General features: G+C 45.8%; 1 protein-coding gene across 1 annotated transcript in view; it reads right to left on the reverse strand.

Moving 5' to 3' along the window:
- Nucleotides 1-8793, reverse strand: part of Fig4 (FIG4 phosphoinositide 5-phosphatase) — a 115093-nt gene extending 106300 nt beyond the window's left edge. The window contains exon 1 of the mRNA XM_038340597.2: nt 8542-8793. Within this exon, the coding sequence (XP_038196525.1) occupies nt 8542-8607 (66 nt within the window). The 5' untranslated portion in view covers nt 8608-8793. The remainder of the gene's footprint in view (nt 1-8541) is intronic.
- Between the last annotated feature and the right edge of the window lie 5336 nt (nt 8794-14129).

Raw genomic sequence — 14129 nt, forward strand, 5'->3', positions numbered from 1 at the left:
CGTCACCTTCCTAAGTGAAGGCCGGGGATGAGCGGCAGCCATCTTGTGTACTGCTTTCCTCAATGTAGCTCCTAATTCTTTCATCACCAAATAATATGCTCAACCAACCAAAGCAAAGCGTGCCACTTCCTTCAAACACCTGTCAACTAAAACCTTAGTCAATCTTTCTAACAGAGCAGGGGAAAACGGTTATGACTGGCACTCGAAGTGATAATGGACGGACGTACAGCTCAACTGCAAAGGAGAAAGAGGAGGAAGAAGGAAGAAACGGAGGAGGGGAGGGAGGGGGAGGAGAAGGAGAAGAATCCATTCCCATCCTATCAGTTTGGTTCCACTGTACTTATTGTCAGAGCTGGCATCACAGGCCATAAAAAGCAACATGAAAACCCAAAGAAAGGAGTTTTTAGGTACAGAAAACATATGTACAATAAATGCCTCAGTGGCAGGCAGTCATTAAAGGATGTCTTAGTCTCGTTTCCTGTTGCTGTAATTAAAATCCCCTGACAAAAGCAGCTTGGGGGAGCAAGGATTAATTTTAGCTCACAGGAGGACACAGTCCATTAGAATAGGGAAGGTGTGGGGGTGGGAACATGAGGCCGGTCCATTACATCTGTCAACAGCTTTCAAAAGCACAGTGGAATAAATGGAGACACTCCAGTCCCTGCTCAGTTTCATCTTCACGCACACTCATTGGCTACAACCACCTCGGAGGGCGGGTCTCATAGTCCAGCACCACACCCACTGGCTGGAGCCGCCTCGGAGGGCGGGTCTCATAGTCCAGCACCACACCCACTGGCTGGAGCCACCTCGGAGGGCGGGTCTTTCCATTGCAATTAGCATAACCAAAGCAATACCACCCCCCCCCCCCCCCAGCTCCCACAGACATGCTCACAGACCAACCTGAGCTAGACAGTTCATCAAGGGTACTCTTCCCAGGTGACACTTTGTGTCAAGTTGATATAACTAACCATCACACATGTACAGACAAAAGACCACCAAACACTGAAGTCAGGAATGAAAAGGCAAACTTTCCCCCCAAATCTACAAACACTGAAAGGGTAACACTGTAGTATTTGTTACTTGATGCCAAGAAATTTGACAACTGGGATGAAAGGGACAAATTTCTTGGAAAACACAATTCATCAAAACTCAAGATCCATCTTAAAAAAAAAAAAAAACTATGTAGTCCCCTATTATCAAAACTCACCCACAAGCAACTCAAACATAATGCTTCACTAATGAATTCCAAGAGACACCGAAAGGGGAAATGTCAGTCACATACAATCATTTCAGAAAGGAGAAGGGACATTTCAATATAGTTTTCGAGGCCACAGAAGCCCTGATATAGCTGGCGAAGGCTCAGTAGGTAGGACGTTTGCACCCAGGTCTGAGAACCTGAGACCATCTCCGGGATTTATGAAACGGAGGGAGAAGACTGACTTTCATGGGTGTCTCTGACCCTCACATGTGCACCGTGTCAGGGGCTCACACACAAAAATAAACATAATTAAAAGTTCAAATCGGAAGTGGTAAAGAAATGATAAAACAACAGCCTAGACATGAAATATTTAACAAATGTTAATTAGCACATAGAATCTATTCTCGTGTGAGAAATATTACATCACTAAGATACATTTCTGCAATCCAAAGTTTAACATTTAAAATAAGGTGAATATATGTAACTGGCTATAGTAAAAACACAAAGAAAATAGTAAAGATGAGAAATGACAAAATTTAACACCTATTCATGATTTTTTAATTTAAAATGTTTTATGTGTAGGTGTGTTTTGCCTGCATGTATGTCTATCCACCATGTTTGTGCAGTAAGTTCCTGAGAGGCCAGAGGAAGGCCCCATTGACTGGAGTTACAGACCACTGTGAGCTGCCACATGGGTGTGGGAATCAAATTTAGGTCCCCTGGAAGAGCAGGTAGTGCCCTTAACTGCTGAGCCACCTCTTAACCCTCATGACTTTTTAAAAAAAGTTCTTAGAAAACTGGGAATAAAAAAAGAATCTTCCTTGACCCAATAAAAGGCATCTATGAAAATCCACAGCACACCACTTCCTAGCAAAAGACTGCATCCTTTTCCTCTAAGAACAGAAGAAAGGCAACTGTGCCTTCTCTCATCATCATCATCATCATCATCATCATCATCATCATCACCATCTACACCCTGGCAATGCTTAAGCATTCCTGGGCAGCCCATTTATGGCGGTTCTCCAGTTGTTCCTATCCTGAGCAGTCCTATGTGCTTGTGTTATTGTCCACATGGGATAACAGGCACACACCACCATTTCCAGTCTCTCCTGTGGATGCTGGGGATCCACGTGGGATAACAGGCACACACTACCATTTCCAGTCTTTCCTGTGGGTGCTGAGGAACCACATGATGGCACAGCAAACACTTTACTGGCATCTACCACAACCCCTCAACAGGATATTTTTATGGAAACTGGCAAGCATACTATAGAAGTCACAAACACACAAAAGTTCTAGAATAGCCAAGTAAGTTGGAAAAATATGTCTGACTCTAAGATGTAACTAGAATCTTCAAGAAGAGGTGGCAAGGACATAAGAAAACAAACAGAGAAATAAAACAAAATAATTTCACCTTTATTTGTTCTGCCAAGTAATTTTTCACAAGCATGCCAAAGAAATTCAAAAGAGAAAAAAAGAGTCTGTTCACCATATGACACTAGGCAATTGATTACAGGTAAAAAAAGATCAATCCTTGTCCTGACCAGCCTCCAGGACTGTGTTCATATAGCTAGGTGTTCACACAGTTCCACCCACAGAGAACACGGCTAACCTGGGTAACCAACAGGCTATAGCAGAAATGATGGAAATGTAACTTCCGGGGCTACACCATGAAGACACTGAGACTTCCTCCTCATTTCTGCTTCCCCCTCCCTTCTCCTCCCTTCCTTTTCTCCCCTTCCCCCCTCCCCATGTCTCTCTGTCTCCTTTCCCCTCTTCCCTTTCTAGCTCTGTTGTGAGAATAGCAGATTCACTTTGTCTAGGGTAAACATCAGACTGAGCAGTTGTTTTCAAGAAGTACTTAGACCTTGAAGAATTCATTGTGGAAAACAGCGATAGTTTTTGTTATCTAGAGTCATTTTTCTGAAGGAGCTTTACAGCCTTCGTGTGCCTTTGGTCACAAGACTATCCCGGCACACCAGGATATCCTGGGTTACTGGGTACTGCAAACAGTACACAATAAGGACTAAAGATGCAGGGCTGTGATGGTTTCCTCCAGAAAACATATAGATTAGATCAGGGCTTTGGTATGAGGAACTTTTTTTAACCCACACACCCCCTCCAAAAAAGACAACTTTTTTGTAACAATCAAGAAATATGACTTTGCACATCTGGTCTTGGTTCAGCTGAAAAAAAATGTTCATCCCTGGCCGGGCGGTGGTGGTGCACACCTTTAATCCCAGCACTTGGGAGGCAGAAGCAGGTGAAACCCTGTGAGTTCAAGGCCAGCCTGGTCTACAAGAGCTAGTTCCTGGGACAGCTAGGACTGTTACACCGGGAAACCCTGTCTCAAAAAACCAAAAAGAAAAAAAATGTTCATCCCTGATGCCAGAGAGCCTAAAATTCATATAGGAGTGAACCTCTTTCTTTGACCGACCTCCCAACACAGAACACGTAAACCCAACCCCCTACTCATATCCCCAGAGCCAGTTGCCAATCATAAGGGCAACTAAGGGGTCTTACAGGAATGTCCATGAGTCGGCTGATCAAGCTGGATAAGTAACATGAATAAACCCCACATCCCATCGAAGTCTCCAGACGACTGTGTCACAGGTGATGTTTAACTGTAACTTCCGATACCTTGAGGCAGAGCCACCAGACTCCTGGTCTACTGAAATCATGTGAAATATTAAACACTTATTGCTGCACAGGTCCGCTATTGGGGTGGGGTAACTTGTTACCATAGGTAAGTCATATAAAGCCTGGATCATGTTGTCCTGGCTAGCTTTATGTCAACTTGACACAAGCCAGAGTCATCTGAAAGGAGAGAATCACAATTGAGAAAATGCATCCAGAAAGGCTTTAGGACATTGTCTTTATCAGTGATTGATGCGGAAAGCCCCAGCCCACTGTGGGTGGTGCTATCCTGGGCTGGTGATCCCGGGTTCCATAAGAAAGCAGGCTGAGCAAGCCAGGAGAAGCAAACCAGTAAGCAGCACACAACCCCCCTCAATGGCTTCTGTCTCAGCTCCTGCCTCCACCCACCCTGTTTGAGTTCTTGCCCTGACTTCCTTCAATGAGGAACGGTGATGTAGAAGCAGAAGCCAAACAAACCCTTTCCTCCCGAGTCACTTGAGTCACGGTGTCTCATCCCAGCTACAGGAAACCTAACTAGGGCATCGTCATATATGAAAGGATTTACTGTGAAATAGCCCATAACATGAAAGCTAAAACTATGACTCTTCACTGAGACAAATACCATGACCTTGGAACAAGCAAAGGCTGTCTACGAAAAGCAATGAACACACACACAAACTGAGTAAGGTCAGAAACTGCAGTCCATGTTTATAATCCTAGAACTGGGGAGGCTAAGGAAGGATGGCCATGACTTTGATACTATCCTTCACTACACGATGAGACCTTGTCTTACAAGAATGAAGGAGGGATTATTCATAGTCCAAATAAACAGGAAAAATTGATAAGCAAACTCTGGATGCAACCATGATAAAAGGTGCAAACTCGGGTCTGGAGAGATGGCTCAGAGGTTAAGAGCACTGACTACTCTTCCAGAGGTCCTGAGTTCAATTCCCAGCAACCACATGGTGGCTCACAACCATCTGTAATGAGATCTGGTGCCCTCTTCTGGCCATGGGCAGACATGCAGGCAGAACACTATGTACATAATAAATAAATCTTTACCAAAAAAAAAAAAAAAGGTGCAAACTTCTCATATAACAAAAGTATGGATAAACTGCAAAAACATGCTGAACAAAATACACTGGACCTAACAGAATGTGTAGTACAATCCCATCATATGAACTGCTTTGTTTATTACAAGCTATCCAGACTGGCCTAGAACTTGAGATTCTCTTGACTCTGTCTTAGTGCTGGGATTATACTCTATCATGTCCAACTACTTATTATGTGAAATTTTAAAACAAGCATATGTAATCTAATATATAAAAAACAGGAGAGTAGGAATGGTGAGATTGCTGAGTACCTGATGCTCTTCCAGTGGACCCAAACTTAGTTCCCAGCACCTATATCAGGGAGCCCAGAACTCCGGATCCAGGAGCTCTGATGCCCTTCTCAGAAGTCCACGGGCACCTGTATCCATGTGGCATACACACACAGAGATACACATGCATACACATAAATAAAAATTGAAGTAAAACTTCCCTTTAATAAAAGAATTTTTAAAAATAAAACATTAATTGCCAGAAATTGAATGGACAGTTGACTGTGATTTGAATGAGAATGGACTCCATATATTTGAATACCTGGTCCCCCGTTGGTGGAACTCTGTGGAAAGAATTAGAAAGTGTGGCCATAACCTTGGAGGATGTGTGTCGCTGGGTGTACGGTTTTGTTCTAAAACCCATGCCATTCCCAGGGCCTCTCACTCGGTCTCATGGTTGCATCTCAAGACGTGCATCCTCAGGTACTGCTCTAGCAATGGGCCTGCCAACCTACTGCCCTGTGCCCGCCACGAGGGCCACAAACTCTAGCCCTCTGAAACGGTAAGCCCTAAAGAAACATTTTCTTCTTAAGTTCCCTGCCGTGGTGTCTTATCACAGCAAAGAAAAGTAACTAGGCACACAGAGAACTTTCTCAAGCAGCAGAGATGTTTCATGTCATAATAGTGTTGTGGGATAATGATCTTGTACCCTGTAAAGATTTGTCCGTTGTACTGGTTTAATAAAATGCTGATTGGCCAGTAGCCAGGCAGGAAGTATAGGCGGGACAAGGAGAACAGAATTCTGGGAAGGGGAAAGACGAAGTCTGCAGTCGTCACCCAGACACAGAGGAAGCAAGATGAGAATGCCTCGCTGATAAAAGATACCAAGTCACCTGGCTAACACACACAAGAATTATGGGTTAATGTAGGACATAAGATATAAGAAGCCTGAGCTAATAGGCCAACCAGTTTATGATTAATGTAGACCTCTGTGTGTTTTTTTAGGACTGAATGGCTGTGGGACTGGGCAGGACAGAAACCTCTGTCAACATCAGGACTATAGAATACACACGTGCATAGTTCTTCTCAAATTCCATAAGTTTAGATTTGTGCATTTTAATTTACACAATTTTGCCTCAAGATATAAAACTTTAAGAACAGCAAGCAGAGGACTTAGTGAAATGAATTTTAAGTTATGAAGAACGGCAGGGGCAACTCTCCCCGAAGGGGCCTGTACCCACACTTGGTCTGTCTGTCTTTCCACATCTCTTCTTTGAGAGCCCCACACCTATGCTTTCAGTGTATCTTAGCTTCTGCTTCTTAGTGCCTCTTTCTTAACCCTCATGCTTAAGCCTCTGACCCCACTTCATTAAAAAAAATGACAGAATGTCAGTCATCCAAAATGAAAGAGGCACTCTGTCAACGTGATATGAAAAGTTCTACCCATTTAACCTCAATATCAATATGCAATACCCAGTCTGGTTAGAAAGATCTCTACCAGCAGAAGGTTCCAGACTGTACCGTCCTAAACTCACTTTGCCTCACTCTCTGCTTCCTCAAATAAACAACGGTAGCAGTGAGAGTAACCGTGTAACACACTGGCCTCTCAGCAATACTAAATAGACTGGGACCTTAGAACAGGACAGCACAGACCACTCTGCAAACGTCCCCCATGTTTCTCATGATCACAGCCTATGTTACATTTTTCCATTCCTACCACTTACTCAGTTGCTAGTAATTTTATGTCTTATCTGAGCGGTGTCCCTTCATCTCTAAGCAGATGACTCGAAACCAATCTTTCTGCTTTAACTCAAAAATAAATAGGTAAATAAACAAAGATCTACTTAACTGATAAGGCCCAAGCTTCAGAGCTAATGCAGCCTACCACATCACATATGACCTGCCACAGGCAGGGGAAGTCCTACACTGAAGGAATTACTGTCAAGATTTGTCCACAGGGGCAGTGTCCAATTAGAGCTGAGTCTCTCACCTCATCCTTCATCCCAGCGTCTGTACTGTTTGTAGGTAGCATTCAAGCCTGCATTCCCGATCCTGCTTTTCCAGAGCTGGGGAGTTGGGGCCTCCATTGAATCCATGCAATGTTCCCAGCATCCTTCTGATGCACCTACCTTTCCTGTGCCAAACCCTCTGTCTAGCAGCCAGTGACTATGTGGTGCCTGTAAAGCATGTATGTATCTGTGCTGTCAGAACCATAAAAGGTTTGATGAGAAAAGATGGAGTGAGACAGAAATAAGTAGAAAACCACAGAGTGACCACAGGGAACTCGAGTTGATGTGGTTTTACTGGATAATTGAGGCACAAACATGTATACAGCCGAATCTCAAATGTGTGTTTGATGACCGCTGACTTAGGGCTAAATTAGGGACAGAGTGTACCCTCCTCGGTATAGGTGCCACTCAGGAGTTCTGAGAAATAAATTCTGCTTTGGAAAGAACACAACATCTGAGCTGGGCCCCTGGAAGGCTCAGATTCTCAGTGCGCTAAAATCCTATGTACCAATTTACTTGTGTTTCTTACCCAAGAGCCCTTACCAGCACGTTTTACTAAAAGAAAATTTTGTTTCAATGTCAAAACGGTATTTCTGTGTGAGTCTCTGAAGAGAAGTGAAGGTATTTGTAAATCTTATTCCATTTCTGGTCTTGATCCAATCGAGTGGACTTGTTTCCCACACTGATTTAGAACCAGTAATTGTACACAGGAAACAAGGTAGATACTACTAGAATTGTGAGAAACTGGGAAGGTAAATGCTTTCTTGTCCTCTCGAAGACTAGCCAGATTTCAATGCATGTACCTTATGAGATACTCATCAGTTTGTGACCAGGAAAGTGAATTAACTTAAACATTGATCCCAATATCATGGTGGAGCCCAGATTCAGGTTAAGCCACACTCTAGGAACTGTCCATGACACAGAACCCCAAATCTCAGCAAAAGACAGTGCAGAGTAACGCCAAACGCAGTGACAATATATCATACAATGCAAAATAGAAGTTACTTAGGCAAAGCTCAAAACGTTTTCATATCCCTGACTTCACCATGTGGAGTGGACTCAAGAACTTCAGCAGATTGTGAGAGAGTGGGAAACAATCATCGAGTAACACATTCAGAAGTTGTGCGTCATTCCTGTGTGCCACAAGCACCTGTTTGCGTGAACATCTTTCAGCCAAGGCTCCTAAGCAGGACAGACACGCAAACCCAACAATGTCTGGCTGCACGGCCCTGGCAGGCGAGCTCCACCGAGCTGCGGAGCTGGGAGGGAGGGGGAGATGCGGGGTGCTGCCTCTGCCCTTCGATCCCAGAGCGTCCCCCCACCCCCGGCAGCGTTGGTCCTCCCGCCCGGTCTGTCCCGCCGCAGCAGATACTCACAGCTCTGGTCTCATAGAGCACCAGCTTCTGGACCGAGCTGATGATGGGAGCAGCGGCCGTGGGCATGGCTCCAGCCAATGGCGGCCCCACTACAGGGCACCAGGCCACGGCCCGGGTCGTGACAGCTGCCGGACCGTCCCCGGAGAGCGAGGGAGGAGACTCTGCAGAGCCAGCTCACCAGATCCCGCAGAGAAAAACCAAAGCCGGAATGCTAAAGCTTTAGCAGTGGCGAATGCAGGCTGCTTCCGGATTCCCCGAGTCACACCTCCCATTAAGCCCCGCCCACACGCGAGGGGCGGGGTTACAACATGGGTACGGCGTTGTTGAGGGCGGATGCTAAGGGCGCCATCTTTGTTAAGGTCAGCCTCCAAAAAAAAAAAAAAAAATCTGCTTTATCTTGGTCCTTAAAGAAAGGAGGTCAGGTGACTGGAGTCTCCTTTCCAATTGCTTCTCCATGTTGTAATTGGTCTGTTTCTTCCTGTCTACTCTGTATTTTCCTGAAACCTATCTGAAAGTGATCCTTCCCTGAATGCCTGTGATTTTTCCCTCTTTTGTCGCCTATTTTATTCCTGTAAGAGTCAGTAAAGTTCATGTGGCCCACGAATCTTTCCTAATCACTTCGGTGTGGCGCCGTTTGTATTTGCACATTTTCTGTGTGAGGCTAAACCGTCTGTGAATTCTAAAAGAGACGGGGCAGTGTAGGGGAGCGCCCTGCTGTGGGGGCCGTTCTGCTTAACATAAGGCTCTTCCGTTTGTTCTGGACGTAAGTGGACTGTAAGTAGACAATTTATGTACTCGCTCTGCTCATCACTTCCACATTTGAGGGAAAGGGTGCTTTATAATTATGAACACAAAAGCAAACATTTAAGTATTCACCCGAATTACAGCGCCACCCCCAGAGGCCCCGCCCTCCAGGGCCCTGCAGGCCACCCACTGGTTTCCAGGGCAACCGCCCAACAGATACCTGGAGCCTCTGGAGGTAGCTGCTGCCGGCCGGGTCCACAGGGGCCAGGTAAGCAGTCCTTTTCCCAGGGGTGGGAGGACCGTTGTCCACTGTCTGGATGTATTTTGTGTATTTTGTTATCAGTTTCAGGGAAGTCCACTTTCTGCGGGGACCCCCATACCAGTTTTTTTTTTCTTTCAAAACTAGACGCCATCTATCCATGAATCAACTTTCGAAACCCCGGTTCTCCTTTCATCGACTATTTATCTCACAGATGCAGGCCAAACACCTGCTACAGAGTGTAAGATAGTAGTAGCTAAGCTAGCCTAGGGAGGAAGTGCTAAGTCCCCCCCCCCCAGACCCCTCTATACCCCAGAATTCACAGCTAGAGGGGTCTCATGGTGACAGGATAACAAAATTTTAAAAATGCAAACACATAGCTGAATGTGATATTAGAGTTTGCTGTGGATTCCGAATGGGGACATTACAGGATTTCGTAAGTATTTGGGTATTTATTATTAGTTTCCTTTCAGAGTTTGATCCTTCTTTTTATTGAGAAACTAGAAAAAAGGCAGGAATGTCAGTTCTGGGATTTTACGTGTGTGTGTGTGTGTGTGTGTGTGTGTGTGTAAGAGAGTGTGAGTGTGTGTATGTAAAAGCCAGAGGTCAATCTGGATGTTGTGCTTCAGCCAACAAGCCCCAGGGAACCAGTTATCTCCATCTTGAATTGAATCTTTTAACTTTTTCATTTCATAGTGGAAACCAACCCTTCCTAATGTAAGCTAAACATTTTCAGAGTGTTTTGGTTTAGAAAAGTCACTTTTTAAAAATAAACAATTCTGATTTTCAAATATTAATTTCGATTATTGTTTTATCAATAAGCAAATAAGCACTTCCCTTTTTGGACTTTCTTAGTGTGTATCATCTAGAAGCAGAAAGAAAAAGACAATTTAAAAAAAAAAAAAGAGTACCAAGCTGCTTACAGAAGGGCAATCCCAGGAAAAAGTGGCAAGGAAGAAAAGAAACTCGGAAGGGAGAATATTACCAAGCAAACCTCTTGGTTAGCTAAATTCCCTAGGGAATGAGGAGTGCATATCTTGGAACCATTCCCTTTCTGGGGGCAAAGGAGCAGCGTGTTTATTCGCCAGCTCCCACCGATTGATTACTGGCTGAAGCCTGCTATGGCAGAGCACTGATATCTTGGAACTTCCTGTTTGTCTGAGCTCAGACGAGCGGGCAACATCGTGGTCACTATGCCCACCCTCTGAACCACTCAGACCCACGCTCCCCACATCGTGGTCACACCGTCCCATCACCAACCCTTGAAGGTAGGGACTAGTTCCGATTTCCAAGAGAAAGGGACTTGCAGAAAGGAAATTAATGGGAGCAGCTGCAGAATTCGCTGCTGAGGTCGACCGCGGGTCCACACTGACCACTCATCATCGCCCTCTTTACCGTTCATTTTAGGGCCAGGACGAATGCGGGTCTAGTTGGTTGTCCTGTAGGTAGCCAGCTTTCATTCCTGCGTCTCAGCATGAAGATGTATGTCAGAGATTCCCCAGAGATCAAGATTACCTTTCCAGCCCCAACTATATGATCCCAAACCTCCCTCCACCTGCCAGGCTCCTTCAAGGCTGTGGAGCCGAAAATGGCCAGTTGGTGGCAGCAGTTTCCGTTCTGTGAAAGCTGGACTGGGATCTCCACTACAACCAGCATCTCTCCCACAAACCGGAGCCAGTCCACTACCAACCAGAGTCCTAAATTGTGAGAGGTGGCCCAAATCCGTCACGGAGTGATGGGGATAAGGAGCACCTTTTCTTCCATTACTTAACTCAGGGCATCTTCCTCATCATGAAGTACGTTGATCTCTTTGTCCCACACAATACTAAACAGTGCCACACCGGGACCTTTGAGATGCCTGTCTACTACACCGGCTACTTCTCGGTGAGGTGGGATGTGGTGGAGACAGTAGATCCCACACTTACGCACCTCTTACAATATCCGCTTTGCTGTGAAGAGGATCCTTTGATCCGAGACAATATTATATGAGTGAGACTCATGGTGACAAACGAGACGAACTCAGCTGACTGCAGATGGGGAGGGCAAACTCATCTGCCTCTCCTCTGTCACTTGCCCCTCGCAGTGGGAAGAGATCATGGATAGCCAGACCACCAGTGACGGGAGTTCTGGCTCCCCCAAGAGATTGCATCTTTAAAGCCTTAGTCTCATCTCAGCAGTGGGGGATGTAGAACATCTCTTGTAGTGAATGTGTGGAGGAGCCTTACTAAATCATGATGCAGCCTCTGTCACTTTATCCTGCCCCCCCCCCCCCAAAGCGTTCCCGTTTAGGAACCTGAAGTACTCAGAGGACCAAGGGAAGACCAGCTAGCATCTCCTGTTTGCTCGCCTGTTTGTTCAGCCCCTCTTCACAAATGTATGGTTTGTGAATGGAAAGGTCCACGCGTTTCATCCTTGCCGATACTAGTTTCCCATGCTGCATAAAAATTGTCCCAAATTTAACATCTCAAAGCCCTTATTATCTCATGGTTTCCATGGCCTGGGGTTCTGGCCTAGATCAGTGGGGTCCTCTGCAAGCAGGTGTTGACTGAAATGCGCTTTTAGCTGGATACAGGACCACGGAAGAATCCATCCCATTATAAGGAACATCCGTCTCTGGTCATAGGACCGAGGCTCCGGTTCTCTTTAGCCCGGGTTCTCTTTAGCCGTTGGCTACCTGGCGCTCTCCACTCCTGAAGGTCAGACGCCATTCCTTGTCACGTGGTCCTCTCGCTGCGCTGCGTAGCAGCTTCCTTCTGAGCAAACAGGATATAAGAGAACCATAAGAAGCAAGTCACACATCCCACTTGCATTCAAAGGAAGGGGATCATGCAAGAATGCAGCTGGGATGGGAAGAGCTTGCTTTAAATGTATCTGCCAAACCATTTCTAAGTCCAGTCACGGGCTTCTCCAGTCTTCCTGCTCTCATGCCCGCCAGCTTGAGGGATTATAAATTCTACTCAGAGCTCCGCCGGCAGGAAGATTCCCCTCGATGACTATTATTCGGAGACCCCCACAAGTGGAACTGAAAGCTCAAAGCGTTCCTTTTGCAGACCTGCATTTTGCCTATGTGTGATCCTTGTGTTTGCTCTTCCAGATCTGCTTGGACTCCATCACGGTCCTTCATTTTCTCACTCCATGCGCTCCTGCTGCACTTGCTCAATTGGGGCTCTCTACCCAGCGGTCCTTGAGAGAAAACAGTTCTCAGGTTGATGCTTACAAGTTTCTCTTAGAGAAGGACTGTGGCGTCACCAGTAAAAATACTTACCGGGTGTCACTCACTCAATCTGTCCTTGAGGGCGCCTAGCCTCCCGTTCAGTAAGTTAGTTCCTGGGCTGGAAGCAGGACTCACGGTACCCTAGGCTGCTGATGTATCACCGGTGTGGTTCAGTAGCCCCTTATGTTTTCCAAGTGTGTCGGCGGACACTTCCACTGCCTGCTCCCTGCCCTCAGCTTTAGGAATGCGGCCGGGTTTCTATCATCGCTGCTAATCACTGTGGGTCTTGCATCAGGTTATCCTGAGACTGTTCCCTAGTTTAAATGTTTGTCTATAAATGGCCTCTGCACTTCCAAAGTCCCCCGTGTCACATAGGAACCAGGAGCAGGACAGCCTCACCGCTACCCTCAGCCCCTGGAACACCTAACTGTGCCTCCAAGTGTGTTAGTTTCTTATAACCTTGGTGAAAGGAATGTCCCATGGCTGTTCGGGGAGCACAGCACACTGATGAATGCTCTGCCTTCATAATAACTTCACCTTACCAACTAGTTCTGGGGACCTTTGATGCCTTCCTCTGAACATTTGCCAAAGCAAGTCCAGCATTTCCATCTCGGTTACTGTGGCTTTCTGTGTCTTCCAAGATTTTAGGATCCTTACCAACAGTGAATTCAGACTATGAGTATTGTTGCCTGACCGCCAAGCCATGAGCGCTGGGAAAGAGAAAAAAAAGTCTCAGACTCCTAGTTGGTCTAAATCCCCTTACCCTGAGGTCTGTCTAAGGTCTATGTGTCTATGTGCCCGCCACACAATCTGCCTTCATTGCACGTGTCATTTCTAGGCAGTAACTGGGATAATGCACCCATTTCCCCAGGGAAATACTGGTACGGGAGGAGAGCTATTACTGACATGGTTGAAGGACTTGCCTATCATCTGGAGAGGTGCCTGTGAAAAGAGCCTCATTTTAAAAATCCAGCCAGCCAAAACTTGCCCTTTCAAACTGATCGGATAAAAATCATTTCAAACATTTTATTTTACTTCGGTTAGTTACATCTTTAAATTTTCTCTTATTCTTCTTTTTAAAATTTACTTTAATAGGGGCTGGAGAGATTGCTCAGTGGTTAAGAGCATTGGCTGTTCTTCCAGGGACCCGAGTTCAATTCCCAGCACCCACATGGCAGTTCTCAACTGTCTGCAACATTAGTTGCAGGGGATCCAACACCAAGCTGGAAGATATATACATATATACAGACACACACACACACACACACACACACACACACACACACACACACACACATATATAGAGAGAGAGAGAAAGAGAGAGAGAGAGAGAGAGAGAGAGTAGGCAGAGTCAGTGAGGCGCCATGTAGC

This window comes from Arvicola amphibius, chromosome 8 (assembly GCF_903992535.2).
Source record: "Arvicola amphibius chromosome 8, mArvAmp1.2, whole genome shotgun sequence".
Lineage (NCBI taxonomy): Eukaryota > Metazoa > Chordata > Mammalia > Rodentia > Cricetidae > Arvicola > Arvicola amphibius.